Raw genomic sequence first — 21,174 nt, forward strand, 5'->3', positions numbered from 1 at the left:
CTTAACAGCTTTCAAAGCAGCTGTTTTCACCTGAGACAGAACCATTGGTGAAATAATCTATTCCACGTTGCCCTGAAATGATTTAGTATCTCTAATACTAGTGAGAAAGTACTAAGAAAATCAGCTTTTCTTCTGTGCACAGAGTGCACTCTCCAAACAGAGGTACTTGCACCTAAATAGCATTTGTATCTGTTTTTTCTAGATGTGGATGAATGTCTTCTTGATAATGGCAACTGTGACCATTTCTGTGTTAATTCTCTGGGTTCATACGAATGTGCATGTAAGGAAGGTTACAGGCTTGGTGTTAACAGACGGTCCTGCATCGGTAAGTTATTTTTACATTGTGAAGGCCATTAAAGTATTTCTCACTGATTTAAGATTTGAAAACAAGTGAGATATTTTGCAGATCCTGGGATTTTGAGAGCCCAACTTGAACCATCTTTGATTGTAGCCAGGGTAGAGCCATGTGGAATATGTGGATCCCAAGTTCATTTTCAAGTAATGGGTTTTGCCAAAGATTTATGGGAGATGAACACTTAAATCCTCTGGGCGTGTTTGAAAACCTAAACCTTGTGGTTTAGAAATAAGTACTATTTTAGCGGTTTTCTTGTACTTTTTGATGAAGTTTTAACATCCTGTGGCAAAGAGGTAGCCAGATTCTGCTTTGGTAAACCAAGACGAGTTTTCCACTGAAGTCAGTGCTGTGATTCTGGATTTCTGCCAGTGTAACCAGTGCATAGTTTAGCCTAGCAACTTAATTTTCTAACCAAGTTTAGTACCTGCTAAATTTTAGGAAGAGTTTGATATTTTAACCAACTCCAAAAAGAAAGCCAATTGATTTCCCATCATTTTAAGGCTCAAATTTTCGTTTTTTCTGAAAACAAATTGGACAGCCAGCCTCACTCTATATTTGTCATCTCCAAAATGAATGAGAGTAACGGCCTTCATTAACTAAAAATAATCTCAAACTTCAAGCAAGGAAAATTAAAGTCCCCATTTAATATTTTTGGACTCTCCAGGACCAGAGTTTATTTCCAGAAGAAAGGAGAGAGAAAGATTTTATGGGTTTTTTTTCCTTCACCCTTTCCTCTTTTTTGGATGGCAGAAACTCTGTTTATAAATACAGATGAGAAAATGAATCGGCTGTGACTGCTGTGCAGACTGCACAGGGCTCTAGCTGGAAAATCTACCAAAAAAAGACATAAATGAGAGGAAGAGTGTTGCAGAGGAAGCCTCAGGGCTGGGTCCTCATGGTTGTTGTGTGTCAGCCCTAGGTGGGGAGGATGCAGAGGATGCAGTGGGGTTCGCGGGGGCTCCGGGGCTGCAGTTCAGAGATCCCCCCCAGCTCCTGCACTACGCGCTCGGTGCCTTCTACGATGATGAAGACCCACGGGGAGAGCTCAGCCTGGTGCACAGGGTCGGTGAGTGAATGAGCAATGCTTTTAGTCGTCGCGGCGAATGGGAGGAATAGTCTCAGAAAGAGGATTTGGGGTGAGGGTGATGCTGGGCTTGGCTGGGCTGAAGGCACCAGGAGGAGCAGAGGAGGGGTGAGCACCAATCCTGCTTTCTGCCTGTCCTCCACACCAGCAGGGAGGGGGTGTTGCCACATGTCCCATCATAACTGGGACACATTTGGGGAACAGGGAGGCTCCGCGGTCACAGTGGGGATGGATGTGGAGGCAGGTGTGGGAAAAGAGAGCAGCTCAGCAAGAAAGCATTTGGAGACTGTTTGGAAAAACAGGGTGTCTGGACAACGACCCAGAGGGAACAAACAAAGAGATCCTGTTCATCTCAGGAATGAGAGGGTTGAGTGGGTTATTGCAATGCACAAAATCCACCAAAGCTCTTCTACTGAGAACAAGCCCTTGGGAAACACTCCCTTTCTCCTAGAGCTAGCAAAGAGGGTTTGGGGATGTGTGCGTGTTTACAAGCCCTTTTATATTAATTGCAAGTATTGTTGCTTAAGATATGTACATTCTTGTTTGGGGGGGGAATAATCCTCTAGAGATTCAGATCCCTTTTGATGTTTTGTGCACGTTCCCCAGGAAAAGCACAGACCCATCTGTGCAGAGCTCAGGCCGGCCAAGCGCTTGGCACAAGTGGTGGTGAACAGGACACATGAGTACACGTGGTCACAGGAGCTGGGTGCAAAGCAGACAAGTCCGTGTGTCTTCTAGAAAGCAGCTTTGCACCCACCTGTACTGTATGTGAGTTTGGTCTTTCCATCTGAAGATGGAAGCTTCACCACTTATAAGTATTATGAGTTGAAACTGTGTGGTTGCTGGAGTGCAGTAAGTGCTGGTGGGTCACCAGGGAGGAATGAGATCTCTTATATTTGTTATGTTTGTCCTGTGATTTTGTATGAGCTCTAATTACTCATCCGAGGACTGTGCCCTACAGGCAAAAATCAGGAACTGGTCTTGGCTTTAATAAAAAATTAACTTCTTTTTGCGAACAAAACTGTTTAAAACCTCCCAAATCACAGAGCATCCAGCCGGACTCAGCGACACAGATAACCGATTGGGAAACTGATAAATGAGATAACCACGGGCAAAATTATCAGGCCTAGAAACCACAATCAAATATTTATTGACCAGTTTTTTCATGTTTTATTTATATTTAGCCACATAAATTTGGGTGTTATCAGTCATAGCTGAGCACCTGCACTTTTTCTAAAGCTGAGGCTTTGCAGCACACTGTGGTTTGTAGGAAAAGGTGCTAGAGAAATGGAATGCTTAATGGCTTATCAACTTTGTTTACCTCCCAAATATTAATTTATTCCTTATGCTTTCAGATAGATTTTTCTGCTGTTATCTATATTATTTAAAAACTACGTTTTAACAGTATGCTGGTGCAAGTAATTAAATCTTTTCTATAGCTTGAACCACTTTTTAATATTGAAAGCTGAGGTTTTTGATGGTAATCTGTATTCTTATCCTGAAGTATGAATTTGTAACCCATTCCAAGCGGGAGCACTGGGATTCTGAATGTCCCTGCAAGCCTGGGCATTTGTTCAGCTTCAAAAACATGAACAGTTGGGTGCTGTGACCTAGAGGAAATCTGGCCTCGCACAGAAAATTGCTGGTGGAAAGCAACCGGCCCGCTGACTTGCTGTTAGCTGGGGGAATCTGCCAGCTCGCTTTCCGGTGGTGTTTAAAATCCCCTTCCAAAAAGCCTCCAGCCACCTCCAGAAAGCCTCGAAGGCAATAAACTGGCCATGTGGATTTGGATTGTATTGTCATCGAGGTATTTTAGCAGAGAGTAACATTTATGTTTTATGCCTTTCTCAGTAGACCCCACAAAGAGAGAACATGAGGGAGTGAGTGTGTGTACTTGTATTTGGGTTCGAGGGAGAAAAGGAGGGTGGGGAAGGTGAGGGAGGAATGCATTTTCATATTGCTTTGTTTTCTGTATTGCTTTGTTTTCCTAGAATAGCATTCAAACTATGCTGTTAAAAATATCACTTGACTTTGCTTAAATAGCACAATATCCACCTATTGCAATAAAAGAACAAAAAGGAGAGCCTAGTAAAGATAAAAGGAGATTGTCTCCTAATAAATACTTTTAATTATATACAATATTATTAAGTGTTAGGTTCAAATTCACTTTTTCTGAAGGCAAAATATTTACTCTTAAAAAGTAGTTCAAGTTTTGATGGGGAATTACAGCATTTAAGGGAGTAAAATTCCAACTGAAGTGCCAGCTTTAGTCTCTAAACTTTGAGGAGGGAAGTTTCGGCATCTCCATTTGCAACCACCTTTTGGGATGACTGACTGATATTTGCAACACTACCAATATCAACAGCACAGATACTTTTGTTTTTTCAGAGTGTCAGTGTTGTACAGGCTCCTTTTTGCAGCCGTGCATCTGGAACAGTAGGTAAGAGCTTGTGGAAGTATTTTCTCTGCACGCTCACCTAAACCTTTTGTATTATTTTTCATTTCAGTTTGCCTTGATAACACTTTTGGGGATGACTGCAGCTTGAGCTGTGAGGACTGTCTGAACGGAGGCGGCTGTAACAGTGAACGCAGCGGCTGCGTTTGCTCGCCCGGGTGGACGGGTGTTATCTGCAATGAAAGTGAGTACAGTGTGTTTGAGAGAGGGGACTTCTCCTAGTGCTGTGACACTGCAAATAGGTAGGAAATAGGAATAACTTGTAATTTAGTCTGTAAAGCTCTCCAAGGAGCACAGCTGCCTCATAGGCAGATCATAATTTTATTGTAATGGGGCGCATTAGATAGAAATTGTAAAGGATGTTACAGTAAACAACATAAAGCCTCAAACGGGGGTTTCTGCCCTCTAGTGTAATGCAGCCCAGTGTCCCTTCCTCAGGATTTGTGTTGCTGTTCATTTCTGCTCACTCTGCGGCTGAGAAGTGCCAAGGTTTCCTTGCCATGCTCTGCTGCACAACTTGCCTCGCTGACTTTCAGAAGTCTGTCCTGGCAGGTGGTGTGACAATCTGGGTGGACATAGACGCTAAACTTGATTTTTCCATTATAGCATCCCAACACATTACCTTTTTTTTCTCCCTCCCCCTCCTTGTGTCAGTAAACTTGGGCCTGGTTTGGTTGTTTGGTTTTTGGTTTGGCTTGTTTTGTTCATGGTGGTGGTTTATTTTTCTTCTTCTTTTTTTTTCATTTCCTTACCATTCTCTCTATTATTACCATAATGTTCCCAGGATGGTTAATTTTCAATATTGGGAATTGTATTTTTCAGCATTCTTTTGCCAAACCAGCCAGTGCCCTTTGTAATAGCTTTCCACACTTCTCATTCCTACCTCCTGACAGAAGACTGTTCAGAAGTATGTGTCAAAACCAACTGGAAAGATAGAGCAGCGATTTCTTTACATACCACACACCGTTCTTCATCTGCAGCTCTGCAAACCTCGTGTTGCTTGTCTGAGCTTTCACATAGAGTCTCTCTGAGATGGGTCTCTCCATTTGGTGGTGCGTGGTGTGATGGTGCATCGTACTCAGAAAGTCTGTGCTACCACTGATGAGACCAATAGACTATGAAGAATTATTATTTAGACAGCAGTCTTCAGATTAGTCACCATCAATATTGTTTAGGAGGCATCATCTCAAGGACACGAATACAGAGAAAAAACAGCAAATGATTGAAACCAACAGTCTGTCCGTAGTTATTTTTGGAGACTGATCGTGGGTTTGGTTTGTAAACGCTGGGGATAGCTGAGAGAATAGGAATGAAGAGAATTAAAATGATAATTTCTAGTCTGCCTAAGACAGTTCAAGCTATCAAGTTAGGATATTCTTGCTTCTGTTCATGGTGTTCTAGTGGTTCAGGATAGATTATAAAAATTTCAAGACGGGATCCAAATTCTTTAGTTCACCTCATCAATAAAAATATATTTGTCTATATTTACAGTAGACATCCATGCATGTAATCTGGTGGAATTCACCTCTGGAATTTAAAGAACTTTAATGTGACTATGTTATCAAGCCAAACCTCTGATGAAGTAGGCATTGACAGTGATAAATATGATGTATAATCTGTATGAATTAGCTACATGTGATTGCTTTCACTCTTTTGCTTTCTCAATATACAGCATAGTTCATGGGGTTAGAGTAAGCTAAACAGTTGAGAAAACTGGAGCTAAATTTCTGTAGTAATGCACGAAAGAAACCAAATAGAAATTGATGTGAAATGTCAAGTTTCTTAATGTACATTGATAAAATGTCAGTTAAGTCAGATGACTCCAGCAACTGTATTTACTCAGCTCGCTCAGGCTGCAAACAGCAGAGCAAGGCTTCATTTCGCCATTTGGTTTGTGCTGGGGCCATGAGGGCTGTAGAAAGGAATCCAGTGCTGATGTGGATCTGTTTCTGCCATGATCATCTGGGGAATTTCAGAGACTATGTTAAAAAAACACAACATTGTTTTTATAATAGTATTAGGGGGAAAAAAATGTTTAAAATACTTATCTCCAAATATTCAAAACTGTGATCTGGTTTTTAAGCTTTGTACTTTATAGGCAACTTTTTTTGAGCCTCGTGCATTGTGTGGAGTAGGGCATATGCAGGGGAGAATTTGTCTACATCACATAAATAAGCTTGGCTAATTCAGATGTCCCTTTAAAATTATCTAGTAAATGTTAGATGTGTCTATATTATCTTATATAGAAGAATATTGACTTTATGTAGAGCCCGCTTGACTAAAGGAACTCTTTCCTTGCTCAATTTTGATGAGCGGAGTCTTATTTCACAGAATGGACTGGGACCTCAGAGATCATCAAGTCCAACCCTTGGTCCAAATTCAGTCCGTTGACTAGATCATGGCACTAAGTGCCATGTCCAATCTCAGTTTAAAAACCTGCAGGGATGGTGAGTCCAGCACCTCCCTGGGCAGCCATTCCAAAGCCTCATCACTCTCTCCATAAATAATTTCTTTCTAATATCCAGCCTAAATTTCCCCTGGTGGAGTTTAAGCCCACTTCATTTCTAGCAGAAGGAAAGGATTTCTTGGCCCATTCACCTCCCCTGCTCTCTCCGCAGCTTGTTCCCCCGGGACGTTCGGCAGTGGCTGCGCCGGCGTCTGCCAGTGCCGGAACGGTGGCTCCTGCGACGCGGTGTCGGGGCAGTGCCGCTGCCCGCCCGGCGTCCACGGCAAGCTCTGCGAAGACGGTACGGCTCTCCTCGTCTTGATCCTGAAACCTCGCCACTGCTTTCCCTTTGTTGCAATTTAGATGGAATTGTGTCTGGTAAATCTATGGGGCCCAAATGAGAACAGTCTCCATTGTGCAGGATGTGCTATAACCCTGCGGCTTGCCCTGCAGTGGTTATTTTTAAATAATAGGTGGGACAAAAGGTAAGAGAAAACAAGTACCTTGTAAATATGGGCTGTGCAGAGCCCAAGCTCAGCAACAAAGTTGGTGTGGTCTTTTTTGTAAGTGCCAACTAAAAAAGCTGATTTAATGTTCATTTAATGTTTAACGCTTAAGAGCTGATGTCCCGTTGTCTTTGTGCATTCCAAAGGCTGCCCAAAAGGACTCTTTGGGAAGAATTGTAACAAACTATGCAACTGCGCCAACAACGGCCATTGCCACCGCCTCTACGGAGCCTGTCTGTGTGACCCAGGGCTCTACGGCCGCTTCTGCCATCTGAGTAAGTCCCCATAATTTTTTGGATCTGTTTGTTTAACACATTCACAATGTAACGATCTGAAAAAGATTCTGCATTGCATACAAAATGAGCAGGACTTGCAATGAGCTGGGAGTAACAGGAGGACATGAGTTTTGACACATGCTGCCAAGCACCAGAATCTTCATTAATCTTTTCCTCTAGCAATTAATCTTTGCCATAAGGACTGAGATTTACTGATGCACAAAGGTGAGGACTATAGGTAGATTTTGGCTGGGATGGGCAGGTTAAAGTTAGGGTTGTCGGTGAGGCTGAAGTCTGGTTGGAAGTAATTAGTGGCTGCCCATCTGGTTGGAATGTGAGCTGTGGAGCAGGGCTGGCTGGGGCAGGATGAGGGCGAAATGTTAAATGAGAATAAAAACAATCAAAATAAAAGTGTTGCAGAATAGATGGTCAAGTTTCTTTGCACTTACAGGTTTTGTTCTTAAAATCTATGCAAGATTGAAAAATAGTCGTGTGATACATTTTTTTTCATGAAAGCTTTTGAGCGTATCCAAATATTTTTTCATTCAGAAACTTAACTAAGTTTGCTGCTAAACTCTTCTGGTTTTTGCATTCACATGTTGCTTGAAATGAAATGAAATGAAATACTTAATATAGAATTTGTATAAACTATATTTTACACAGCCACACTTTAATAGGCACCGTTGTAGGCATGTGGATATATGTGCTGAAAGTGAAATGAACGCTTTGTTTTTTGCAGCAGTTGCATTCTGCAGATTTCAAATAACTCATGCATAATTACCGAGCTGACGATTCTTTTTCACCTGGCTGCAGCGTGTCCCAGGTGGGCCTTCGGAGCTGGCTGCTCGGAGGAGTGTCAGTGCATGAAAGAGCACACGCTGGAGTGCGACGCGAGGAACGGGACCTGCGCCTGCAAGCCTGGTTATCACGGCAAAAAGTGCCAGAAAGGTATCACAGAAAGCTGCGTTTCCTATGTCTGCTCGTTCCTTTGTCCGAGCATTATTTCTCATTCTTCCTCCCATTTGCTTTGTTCGCTGCTGCTCCTGCTAATATATTAATATTCTACTAATTATTTTGTCTGTGGTTTTTCATATGGCAAACTCCATGAGTGCCTGATATCACAGGGCTTAGAGGGACATCAAGGGGAATGCAGCTTAAAAACACAGGAGTTTCACCCTCATCAAATGACAACAGACATCTAGAAACCAAATTCTAATACAACCCTAAATAAGGAAGGGTGTGGGAGTTTTCACTTTTGTTCTTTCCTTTTTCCATGCAGACAGTAAATAAGTGACAAAACCTGTGTTTTGTGGCAGCGGGATTACAGTAAATGGTTTCAGTAATGCTATTTTTCCTTCAGATTTGCAGGTCTTTGAATTCAACTTATTCTTTGTAGTTTTTGGGAGCAGTTCAAAGAGAATTGTATTCCGCATTCATGTTTGCATGTCTCAGTAGCCCTCTCCAGACAATAATGAAGTAACGCAATAAAGATTCTCCCTTCAGATTCCAATCTGGGCAGGCAGGAACGTGTCGGTTTTCTGACACTAGTTCTTGGGAGGTTTGGAGAATAATAGTGATGATATTTAATATCTTTAGCGTTCTTGGTGATGTGTTCAGTTCTGGGGAGAGCATCCCTCACCCAGCACTGGCTTTGTACCAAGGCATAGAGCAGCAGAAGGTACAGACAGATAAGAAGAGTAATTCTGCAATGGCAGTAATTGAATATATCCTTAAGTATTCTGCCACACTGTTTCTGGGTTGTATTTAAGCAGTAACCTCTTTGAAATGTCCATGCGAGTGCTTAATAAGTACTTACACTTTTTTATCGGCACCTCTAAAATGTACATTATAATAGATTTTCTGCAAATTTCTGCCAAATTATTTTCTTACTTCTGTTCAGTTTTCTTAACCCTTCCTTTTTCTTACACATTTTCTATGTCTGCTTGCATTTTCCAGAGTGCACACCTGGCTTTTATGGGGCTGGTTGCAAACTGAGGTGCAACTGTCCTCCTGATGTTTTGTGTGATCATGAGACAGGAGTCTGCAAGCACCCATGTCCACCTGGGTTTCATGGAGAAAAATGCCATTTATGTAGGTACTCACTGCATAATTCCCTGGGAGGCGCACTTTGGATGGGAAAGCTTACTCAGGAAACCTATGTTCAGATATAGAAGTTGCAAATTAAAGGCTACATTTGTTGTTAATATGAGTTGGCAGTTCCTCACTGAAGCCAAACTGATATTTAGAGCCCAACAATTGCTGTGTCCCTCTGTGTGCAAAGGTTGAGGTGCAAGGCTGAGGCCAGTTACTAAAACTATCATTTGTCCAGGTAACTGTAGTTCCTTTTAAAGCTTCAGGCACAGATTTTCTAGAGCTCTCTTGCAGTTAATTACAGACCACCAGTTACTGAGACACTGATGCTAATAACATAGATCACTTTGTACCAGCACAGTTCCATTTAAAATTGCTGTTGGTGCTGTCTCCTAATGTCTTCAAAATGCCTTTTTTTCACTAATTGTGTCTTTGGGTTTCTTTTGACCAGCTTGTGCACCAGGGAGCTTTGGTGTGAACTGCAGGCAGAGATGCAGCTGTGGAGAAGCACCATGCGATACAAAGACGGGGCAGTGTATCTGTCCAGCTGGGAAAACTGGAGCTACATGTGAGCAAGGTGTGTTTGATGTTGGACGAGGGTAATGACTGTCTTGCTTTGACAGAGCGATAACAAGTGCAATTATTCTGTTTCCCACCAAAACTTCTGCAATGAAATAGGTTTAATTTGCAGGATGGCTAAAGGATGAGTTTTTATGCAAAATATAGGACAACCACCACATGGGATTGGTTGTAAAGGAGGGAGCGTGATTCAGTTACCCTGACCTGTCTCTCTGCTCCAATTAATAACAGTGAGTTGTCTGCTGGGCTGGGTTTATACAAGTCAGACAGAGATATTGGGGCATTGCAGAAGCTCTGAGTCACAGAGCAGAGCTTGGAACGGTGCTGCCATGGGCACACAATGTGTCCCAAGAGCTGTGGAAGGACTTTAGCTAAAGATAACTATTGTGAAACCAGTAAGTGAAGGACCTGAAACAGAAGAAGAAATGAAACGAGAGAACATTATTGCAGGTAATTATGTAGCAGGTTGAAGAATGTCTCAGTGACACTGAACTACCAAGATGCTCTTCTACCACTTGCAGAGCTCTGGCGGTTGCATTCTGGAGGAATATCTGCCCCCCATGCACGCAGACTGTGGCTCCCGGCTCCATAGAGCAGGAGCCTGGTGAAGGAGCTGGAGCTGAATGGAGGTTTGGGCTTCATGTTCCCCTGGGCTGGATGACCATCCTGTCCCACACTAAGCCCGGCAAAAATACAACAGCAGCTTTCCCTCCTGCATCTGTCTGCAGGTTACAGTCCTCTGCAGATTTCCTTCACTGAGAGCAGGAGTTAATTGTTCAGATATATCCAAACAGTCCTGGTGCTACTGTATCAGAAACCAAACCAAAAAACAGACACACAGTGATGGAAGTTGGAAGAGAGCCTTTGGATCTCTCTTTAGATGTGTTCTTGCATGCTGCAGCACAGGAGTGTGTTTACTGTGAAAGTGCTCTGTGTCTGTAGAGATAATATAACAATCCTTTATCCCGCTTAGTTTTACTATTATTTTTTTAGTTCTTCAAGGTAACAGCAGAAATCTGCTGTGCAACTGAAAATGGCATTGCGAGCATCTTGTGTGCTTTTTTTCCTAGATTGCCCAGCTGGCCGGTGGGGACCAGACTGCCAGTCCTCCTGTGAGCCCTGCGCCAACGGGAGCCAGTGCAACCGAGAAACTGGGGCCTGCGACTGTCCCCCCGGCTACACGGGGCCATCCTGCTCTGTGTGTAAGTCCTCACACCAGCCTTCTCCATGAAAAAAGAGTCAGTTTGATTTCTGCCTTCTTGCTGCTTTGTGAGATGCTTGTTACATTAGACACGCTGATCTGAGATAAATTATCTTTCAGCTTCAGGAATTCCCCAGGTTGTGTTTGACAGGATTTACCAGGGGGAGATTACAGATAAATGCAGATGACAAGCTAAACTTGATCCTAAATTGATGTTATCATTACACCTAATATATGGCAATGTATACTTAGGAAGACAATGTGTAACAGCCACAATACTTGCATTGTAATGCTGGCTGCTTGGCAAGAGGTGCTGACCAACCGACCCATATGACGCAGCTCTTGGGTTATGTTTGGAGCAACACTCCTCGATGTATATAATTTAAGATTAAATAGTTGTGAGGATGAAGGAGTAGTATCAGTGCTATCTCTGCAGATCCACCAGAGACCATGGGAATATGCTCAAGCGACTGGTCTGTGCTGTCATGACATGGCTCCTTATCCAGCCTCTGGGCATTAAAGACTGCTCAGTGTGGCTGTGGTGCTGGCATAGACGGGCTCTCAGAGGCAGTGCTGCTTCATGCAAAACCTCAGTGGTAGCATATTTGTTCTCCTTGTTAGTCACAAAATCACTTTTGACAGAGGTTTTTTCTTCCACTGCTTGATCCTGACGTGCAAAGGTACCTGAGAGTCACTCAAGCTATTCTCGCTTTTCAGACCTCGGCCCTAGACACCTCGTATACAAATTACAGCTGTTTCTTTCATTTTGCCATTTTGATTTCTGCATTCAGCTAATGCATGTTTTAGGGGGCAAGCTGTTGCTGTCTTGTTTGAAAAGATCTGTCCGTGCCTGAGTTATTATCTAGGTGAAATTGCAGTCTGCTCATCTGTTTCCAGCCTGCCCCAATGGTTACTACGGACAAAATTGCCTGCTGTTATGCAGCTGCAGCAGCGGTGCTGAGTGTCACCACATCACCGGAGAGTGTACATGTCCCCCCGGCTGGACTGGCCACGACTGCAAACACCGTAAGTCAAAGGCGTATTTACTCCATAGGGCACGTGGTATCTCTCCCAGGGACTTAACTGCAAATGTAAGAACCAGCTCTGTTTGTTCTTAGTCTATTACAGTTTTTTAATATACTTTTGCTAATCTTATTGCTTCTGAAATTGTGTGTTTATGGGTTTGCACAGCCTGGGTGGTTATAATCCTTAATTATCTAGGTTCAAAGTATTGAAATAGATGGCTGATGAAGCGCAAAGTATTGATATAAGCTCTTATTTCAACACCATGGATCCCTTTGCCCAATACCATCTGTCCTGTCAGCATTTTGACTGACAGACAGTTTTGTTTTTCATTTTCAGAGCAGATTAGTTCTAAGATTAATTCTCTTTTTTTTTTCATTTCGTTGAGGGGAGATTTATTCAACAAGTAAGTGACGTGTACAGTTGTGGGTCTTAAGGTCACAACTTTACTTGTGAATATAAATGCTGGGAGAAATCCTGTTCCCTGGAAGAGCAGAGCATCCTTTTGTTGACTTTAGCATTGCTTTTGGTATTGATGGCTGTGTAAGAGTGCAGATTTGTCCTTCTTGAATAACACCGTATAAATGCTAAGCCATCCTGCTTGATTTTTTCCTTTTTCACATATTTTCTGCTCAATTCTTTATGATCCCTTTTGCAAAAAGCCAACTGAATGCAAACCTCTTTCTAGACTTGGTCTTAAACATATAAAATCACAAAAATGAATTGCCAGTGTTGACAGCAGTAAGTTTTGGACCTGGCTTCTCAGGGCTTGTACTGGAGAAAATTCTGGGAAAATTTGAAGTTTCCGGCAATATGCATATTTTAAAAATCAAATCAGTTGGTAATGTATAGAGCCATTTAGATGACTTTCCATAATGTTCTAAGTTGTCAAAAGAATTGAGAGACCATGGCAAAGGAAAGCTTTTATTTCAGCTCAGGATAAGATACAAGAAAAGTTGTTTTGCAGAGATGTCTATGTTCTTCCAACTGTTGCAGATTGAGCATGCAACAAATCCCCAACTACAAAACCAGGTTTCTGTTGCCCTAATTGACACTTTAATCCTTATTCTTCTAAGAAAAGCAGGAGATGCTGTGGTACATTGTCATAATCATGTCAAGGTTAGGTGATTTTTAGAACAAAAGCAGTATGTTAGGGCAACAAAGATACTGAAGGGAGTGGAGCATCTCCCTTATGAGGAAAGGCTGAGGGAGCTGGGACTCTGGAGCTGGAGAAGAGGAAACTGAGTGGTGACCTCGTTAATGTTTACAGATATATAAAGGTTGAGGGTCAGGAGGATGGAGCCAGGCTCTTCTCGGTGACAACCAATGATAGGACAAGGGGCAATGGGTTCAAACTCGATCACAAGAGGTTCCACTTAAATTTGAGAAGAAACTTCTTCTCAGTGAGGGTGACAGACACTGGAACGGGCTGCCCAGGGGGGTTGTGGAGTCTCCTACTCCGGAGACATTCCAACCTGCCTGGACACCTTCCTGTGTAACCTCATCTGGGTGTTCCTGCTCCATGGGGGGATTGCACTGGATGAGCTTTCCAGGTCCCTTCCAATTCCTGACATTCTGGGATTCTGTGATTCTGTGTTGCTTTAACAAAGAATGTGAGATTTCTCTGCCAGTGTCCATGTTGTATTTCCCAGTATTTTGGGGAAACTATGGAGGATGCTCACAAATCCATCTTGATTTTACCCAGTTGCTACTCTGATTATGCACTTTTTTGCTAAGTGAGTCAACAGCTGATATTTTATTTCCATGAAAGTGTGCGTTGGTGACTCTGGATTGATTGATATGGATTGACATGATTAATTAGTTTTATGTGGATGGCATAATGTCTGCCTACAGAGCCCTACTTCCAGCCGTAGTAAATCAGCAAAAATCGTATTTATTTCCATTGATTTGTGCCCCGTGCTGCAGCTGACAGTCTGGTCCAGAGCGCCTGTGTCTTGAGAGGCCATTTTGCATCTTTACTGTTGTCTCATTTAGATGTAAAATAATCCATTAGCTGAGCTCAAAGTTGGTTCTTAATGTAAATACTGTTTTTTGTCACAGCCTGCAATAGTGGCAGTTGGGGCCAGCGCTGTGAAAACACGTGTGTCTGCAACAACAGCGATGGGAGCTGCGATGCAGTCACTGGCTCCTGCTTCTGTGAACCGGGATTCACCGGGAAACACTGTGAACAGAGTAAGTTACCACTTTGTCAACACAGGGAATTTGCAAAACCGAGCGGCGGAAATGGTGTTTTTCCGGATAATTCCCTCCAGGAAGAGCCCCGGGCTGCGCCGCCTCCACTCTGCCCAGCGCTTCGCAGGGCTCTCGACTTTCACCGCGGTTACATAGTTTCCCTAATTTGAATTCCAGAAAAGTTATTTTCAGACTTGTTTTGGACTCAACAGCTATTTTTAATGTTAATACCTTGTGTGAGTGACAGGATTGATGTGTATTTGGCTTGTGGCATGAAAGTTTCCATATCGGTTTTATTTACCCAGTTTTAGGTCTGCAATTTTTCTTCATCAATCTTTATTTTTAAGGCCAGGCTTATAGAATTGCTGCACATGTACATAACAGAAGCAAAATCAAGAGGATTTAGAGTCCTCTATTTATTAACAACAAAAATGCACAATGGTCTCTCCAGAGGCCCATGATCTCCACTAATCTGTCTCTAACAGAGGTCAATAGCAGATGCCTTAAGAGGATAAAAACAGGCATATAGATAATTCCTGATGTGTTTCCCCAGGTTTCATCAATTTGTCATTCCAGAGCTTCCTGAGACAGAAGCAATATCTCTATATTTACTACAACTTGATTTCTTTTTTTTCCAATTAATGTGCCTATTTTCTTTTTGATTCCATGCAAATATTTGGTACCCACTTCATCTTGTGGCAACAAGTTGCATAGTTAAGCTAATCATCATCATCATCATCATCATCATCTCAATGTCATTAAATTAAGTATTTTATCTACTTGTTTAACAGTCTTACAGTAGCACAGATGTAACTACCAGAGTCTCAGCAGTGTAGGCAGAATTAACTGTGAGTGTCATGCAGAAATGTCAAAACAATTAATCTGGAATGGTGACCTAAAACGAAAAAAATCCCTGGAAAGTTGATCTTACAGCTCTTGTTGCTGTTGGCACAGATGGAATGGAAGGACAGTTAGTTGGGAAGACCAGCTCCCAGCGAAAGAGCTGCCAGCTCTGCTTCTCTTTCACTCTTGACCTCTCTTAAAACAGCATCTCTGCGGGCAGAAAGTAGCCAAATAGCCGGTTGTAATCTTCTCTGGCAAGTTAATCAGCGAAGCCATTGTCACCGACGAAACACCTGGCAACCCCTGATGTTGTGTCTGTGGTTTTTCTGGTTTATTCAGTCTGCTTTGTACCCCACTTTAATTCATAGAATGTCCTGAGTTGGAAGGGACCCATAAGGATCATTGAGTCCAACTCCTGTCCCTGCACAGGACAACCCCACAGTTCACACCGTGTGCCTGAGGATGTTGTCCAGTGTCGTCTTGAACACTGTCAGGCCTGGGGCTGTGACACCTCCCTGGGGAGCCTGTTCCAGTGTCCAGCACCCTCTGGGTGAAGAACCTTTTCCTAATTTCCAACCTAAACCTACCCTGGTACATCTACCTGTGTGTATGTATATATGTATATGTCTAAAAATGCATATACACATACATGTCTGCAAGATTATGAAAGCCATAATTCTTCGCTAAATGTGTCATGCTGCCTTGGTAGTCTTGCTACCTTTCCTATCCCAGGAGAGCTCATCTTCTCCTGAAGCATCTCCAGCCTCTTGCCGCAGGTCGGGCTCCTTCGTGCTGCAGCTTTGGAGGCAGCTCATGTTCTCCGGCGGGATGGATATACCTCAGCACACATCACAGAAACCTGAGCCTGCTTGAGCATAGGGCAGATTCTCTGTGATGTGGACCGTGAAACCATTTGTGAAGTGTACTGACCCATCGCTGTCACCTTGAAAGTCTCAGCTCCAGGCTAAATGCCGTCAGTTTGAGGAAAGTTCAGCTGTGAGCCCCACATCTAATTGCTCCACGGGAATATAGTTTTCTTTGCATAGATTCTCTGGACTCTAACTGAAATTTCAAGTGAAAAGTAAACACTAAGCAGGAACAAGCTTTTAAGACACAAGTGCACTTCTATGTATTCACTCTGTAAAGTGGCGTAGGAGACGCGATGCACGATGTTCTGCAGCTTTGGGAACACGAGGTGATGCAGATGGAATTTTGCACCAGTTCAACCTTGGGACTGAATTTCACCTGTAGGTGCAAGAAAATATATCCAAACAACTCCACATTTAAACAGAGGCCTATTGCTGATACAGGTGGTTGAAAGTAAAGAAATACTGAAGGTACCCTGCTACCCTTCTGTCTCTCATCCCAACCTATAGTTTCTATAAGAAATCCAGGGATTGGCTTCAACTAGTAGAGAGTCGCTGAGCTGCAGGAGGAACAGAATTCCCTCTGGCTCAAATCACAGCCCGCCTTTGGTACCAAACACGCAGCGCCGAACCCACCCCTTTATTGCAGCCATAGAGTTGTCTTTGAGGATCCTCATTGTTTCTTGTTCTCTGTGATTCTTTCCAGATTTCCTGAAAATCACTTCGTTGATGTAAATGCTAAAATCATACAACTTTTTAAAAGAAATCTGGTAATAATCTATGTAACTCGTTCAGAGAGGAGTTCACATGACCTTCAAACATGAGTGGAGGCCTTGTAATATTGTGTTTAGCCAAGTATATAACTATATTTCAGCCTGTCCAAAATATCTAGTGTGAATTAGGCAACTGGCTTTATTCTTAATTGATTTTCCTTAATCCTGGAAGAAATTATTTTCATTCTCAAATGTTGTTTCCTTCTGATAGTAAGTACCATGCAAATCTTTTAAAACTCCTTACGTTAACTACTGTGGAAATGTAATTGTTAATCTGTCCCCCAGATATTATGGTTTAGCTTGAATTTTTCAAAGCAAAGCCTGAAAGTAAAAGATGCAGCATTCAATTTAGAGCTTTCCAGAGGAAGCCACCATGTTTCATATTTTCTTCAGCTTTCTGGGGAAAGAGGATTTGCAGGAAAACAGAGGATAGGGCCTCAAAAGGAAGCGCAGAAGCAGGGAGCTTTCTCTCTCCTGGCTGATGAAGTCTCAGGGGAGATATGAACGTAAGCAACTCCAGACCAGCATGCAAAGTGTCATCAAGCAGAACCTGTGAAGTTGCAGACTTTGCAAGTATCCTCTGATATTAGTTTTCTGTCCAGAATTTAGTCTTTCAGCACCCTGGTGTTTTTCTAAAATAGACCTTAATAAAACAGCCCAACTTACCTGGACCCCAAGGAGAACACTTAATCACATCAGTTTTAAGGCATTACCATTATGCCTTGATTCTTTTTTTTGGAAATAGTAGGAATTCCCATGTACATAAAAATTCCCCGTTGATTCCTGACCTGCTCCAGCATTAACCCATGATCTGGTTTTGGTTGCTGGGCTGCAGGGTGCCCCGAGGGAAGCTTTGGCCCGAGCTGCCGGTCCAGCTGCCAGTGCCAGAACGGAGCTGCCTGCGACCACGCGAGCGGAGCCTGTACCTGTGCGGCGGGCTGGACGGGAACCTTCTGCGAACGAGGTACTGATGCTCCCCCCAGGTCCCTTTCGGGTTTATGCAGATTGGATTTTTTAATGCAGAAAGCTGGTTTTACAATTTACAGTGCCTGATCTAAAAAAAACCTTTAAACTTAATTGGAAGACGATACTGAAATGTTTGTGTCCATCCTAACTCAACAAAGCAGTTTGGTGTGTGTGTAGTGTTGGGCACATTGTTTTAACGTGGTTAAAATCAGATGCATGCTTAAGACCCCTACTATATCACATCTTTATGAAGACACTTTGTAAGCAGAGCCTTAACTACAGTTAACACTGAGCAGAAAGATGTTAGTCCTGCCTTGGACTGGCTTGTTCTTAGTGCATCTCTGAAACATTTTGCAGAAAAATGTGGATCTGTGCATCTTCCCAAAGAAACTCTTTAAGAACAGATATACTTTTAACTTTAATAAACCCAAGAGATCATCTTTGATTACCTGATCATTTGGTAAAGTGATGGAAAGGTTGGACTGGATTCCTTAGATACCTTGTTGGGAATCACTCTTGGGCACCATCTAAGGAGGTTATTGTGCTACATCATCGTGCAGATCGTAAAAAATACAGTCTTGAATACCACAGAAACAGCACATAGTCAGACATTATGAAAGTTATTGAAGTGGAAATGATTTAAGAATCCACAAATGAAGACCGTTAAACCAAAGTCACAATCGTTTTGCTTAGAAAGCAGCTTTATCAGCCAGTTTACAAAGACTGATTGAGGGAAGCAGCAGCACTCACAGGCGGCTGCTGCCCTCTGATGGGAAGGGATCCACTCCACAGCCTCCCCTGTACCACAGCACCCCACTGCTGCAGTTCAGATATGGCTTGTTCTTCCCCTCTCATTCTTCCCAGGAATTGTTACACAGCATAAATACTCTTTTCAAAGTTCTGCTGCAAATTGTACATCGTAATTTATGATATCTCCACTACGTCCTTCCTTAAAATTATTTACTTGAACTCTGCTTTCGTAAGTCTATCCTTTTTTTAAAAAAAAAAATTCTATTTTTTCAATCAGAAGAGCAATACGGTTGACTGTATTATGCTATAAATCTATTAATTCCAGCAGGAATCAAAATGGGGACAAAGAGGATGAATATCCTTTGCCACAGTAGGTGTGAGCAATACAGAGAAGCCTGGGTGACACCTATTGGAAAGAAAAGTAAAGGTCTCTGCTTCCAAATCAGTCATGTTGGACAGTTTTATCTTTTTCAGTTTCTGAAAGAAGATTGTGGAGGGGAGAGCAGAATTTAGCGCATCCCATTCATGACCTTACTGTTTTCATAAGATCCGCTTTACTAGATGTTTTCTCTCAAGCAGGCAGCCTGTTTGCTCCGAGCTAGCCTGTGTTACCTTTTCACATAGGAAAGTTCAGCCAGAACAGTTTGGCTGCTTCCAAAAGGTGAAGACAGAGGAAAAATGTGTGGGTGGTTTGCCCTTGGTAGAACGTTCTTGGCACCTTTTCTCTGAGGAGCTGTAGCACTTCTGGTTTCAGTGACTCGGAGACTGGCAGGGTTTCCTTCTGGCAGGGATGTGCTTTTGGCCGTCTTGGCATCCACCCACACTGGCCAAGCTCTGTGCTTTGCTGACAAGAGCACAGAGACCGGGACCTCGTGTGGCAGAGCTGCCTTGGACTTCTCCCATACTGCTGATGCTTCATCCCATGGCCAGGAAGGACTTTTCCATCGTCACAGGAATGTTGAACTGAAACTTTTGCAGTTCAGAGTCCTAGGAGAGGACAGTACCTTACAAAATCTAATACTGATTAATATTAATAATCAACATTAATGTTAATATTAGTCCTGCACAATGAGTGCACTTGAACCCGCAGTTGTTGCTTCTGCTATTCTGCATTGTGGCAGCAGGGGGTCCAGATTCAAACTCAAATTGTAGCAGTCCCAGAATTCACCGTTGAGTGTTTTTTGCGATTGGTTTTCTTTTTTCAAAAGTAAAGCTGTTCCTTTTCATTAATTTGCTACCTTCAGTCTGAAGTAAGGCTTTATATCTTTACATGCCAGTCCCCGTTGCAAAACATCACATCAGTGGCCATTTCCATGTTCTTTATTCACTTCCTTTGCATTTCCTTGAAGGCAGCAAGTGATACAACCAGAACACTGAAAAATAATGTGCATTTCTTCACAAGGTCTAGCATTACCAAAGGAAAATGAATCATTTTTCACAGTTCTTTGAGAGTGATGCTACTAGCAATGCCGCTAGGAATCTTTCTTATCTGAGTGAAGAATGTTGCATGCCTGGGGAGAAGGTACCTGAGGCACACATGGAGTTCTGGCTGCTCCTGAACTGAAGCAGCAATTAATACCTCTGCATTCCTGGACTGTGCAAGGGCAGTAATCATAGCAAAAGGTGGCTTAGGAAATCCTTTTGCTATCCTGTTAAGACACAGATAATGTGGGTAGCATTTTCTCCAGGAAAAAAAACACCGAGCAAACTAAGTCACCCTGCCCTACACCAGGGTTGGTCCTCTCCTGTTTGAGAAGGCAATTGTTATAATTGATTTAATTCTGTAAAGTGCTGAGCATCTGCTGCTCCCGCTTTGAAGGTTGTGATTTTCTTCACTGTACTGTAATTTTGTTTAATTTCATTCCTCGCTGCTCTCTGGTGTGTGTTGTATGACCCAAGGCATGTTTCCAGTTACGGGATCAGACCAACAGAAGAATTATCCGGTTCGCTGCTTGATCTGACTGAATATCCCAAAATGCCACACAATTAGCCCACAAACTGGAGGCAGCAGAAGTCTTGGACTTTTCCTGCAGTATGTTTATTAATTGTTGCATTAATAACAGCAGCGTATAGCCCTGGTGACGTTCAGCACTCAACATTTGCAGCTGAACTGCGGTCTGCATCAGCTCGACCGCAGGACAGGCTGACTGGGCTTCTCTCTTGGGATTTCAGCAGTTAATCATTATCATAATATAGCCCAGCAAGATTTCCGTTTTAGTAAGATAAAAGGGAAAAAGAAATACTGTGCACATCTAGGAATACCTGACAATGCTGTGTAGTTCCTACATTAAACAAACAAAAACTTTTTCAGCCTTTGAAGTCACCTGGGGTTAAGCAGAAGTCCTCTCTCGGCTGCTGTGCCATACGTGCTACTGAAACATAATAAATAAGGATGTAAAGATTGAAACCATGTGCTGATGTTTCTTCCTTACAACTTGATAACAGTTCTCACCCCAGTACAAACTGAGCAGAGGTTGATGGATGTGTTACAGTTTTGGAACAGAATGAGGCACTTTTCTGTTTTTCTGAGACTTGGAAAGTGGAGTAAGCCTGCAATCTTTCTTATGCCAGAGGAGAAGCTGAAGTCTGGAGAGGATGAAGGGAGGAGCAGCCTTTTGGTTTTGAGCAGATGAAACAATCATATATATTAATGCTCACAAGCTGAGCAGGAGCTCTGAGAATAGAGAAGCCAAAGCAGATGTGGCAGATGTGTTATGTTACTGTCGTTGCTGTCTGAAGGTCTAGGTTTGCCTCTGTCTACAGATAGT

At 42.7% G+C, this 21,174-nt stretch overlaps 1 protein-coding gene across 1 annotated transcript in view; it reads left to right on the top strand.

The window, feature by feature from the left end:
* The window catches only part of LOC308043529 (uncharacterized protein), a gene marked incomplete at both ends in the record, with an annotated part of 193,895 nt that overhangs the window by 147,312 nt on the left and 25,409 nt on the right, over nt 1-21,174 (top strand). The window contains 12 exons of the mRNA XM_080349686.1: nt 203-325; nt 1,269-1,421; nt 3,947-4,078; nt 6,513-6,641; nt 6,993-7,121; nt 7,935-8,069; nt 9,078-9,212; nt 9,664-9,789; nt 10,862-10,993; nt 11,890-12,018; nt 14,077-14,208; nt 17,526-17,654. Of these exons, the coding sequence (XP_080205812.1) occupies nt 203-325; nt 1,269-1,421; nt 3,947-4,078; nt 6,513-6,641; nt 6,993-7,121; nt 7,935-8,069; nt 9,078-9,212; nt 9,664-9,789; nt 10,862-10,993; nt 11,890-12,018; nt 14,077-14,208; nt 17,526-17,654 (1,584 nt within the window). The remainder of the gene's footprint in view (nt 1-202; nt 326-1,268; nt 1,422-3,946; nt 4,079-6,512; nt 6,642-6,992; nt 7,122-7,934; nt 8,070-9,077; nt 9,213-9,663; nt 9,790-10,861; nt 10,994-11,889; nt 12,019-14,076; nt 14,209-17,525; nt 17,655-21,174) is intronic.

Source organism: Nesoenas mayeri (genome assembly GCF_963082525.1).
Source record: "Nesoenas mayeri genome assembly, chromosome: 9".
Lineage (NCBI taxonomy): Eukaryota > Metazoa > Chordata > Aves > Columbiformes > Columbidae > Nesoenas > Nesoenas mayeri.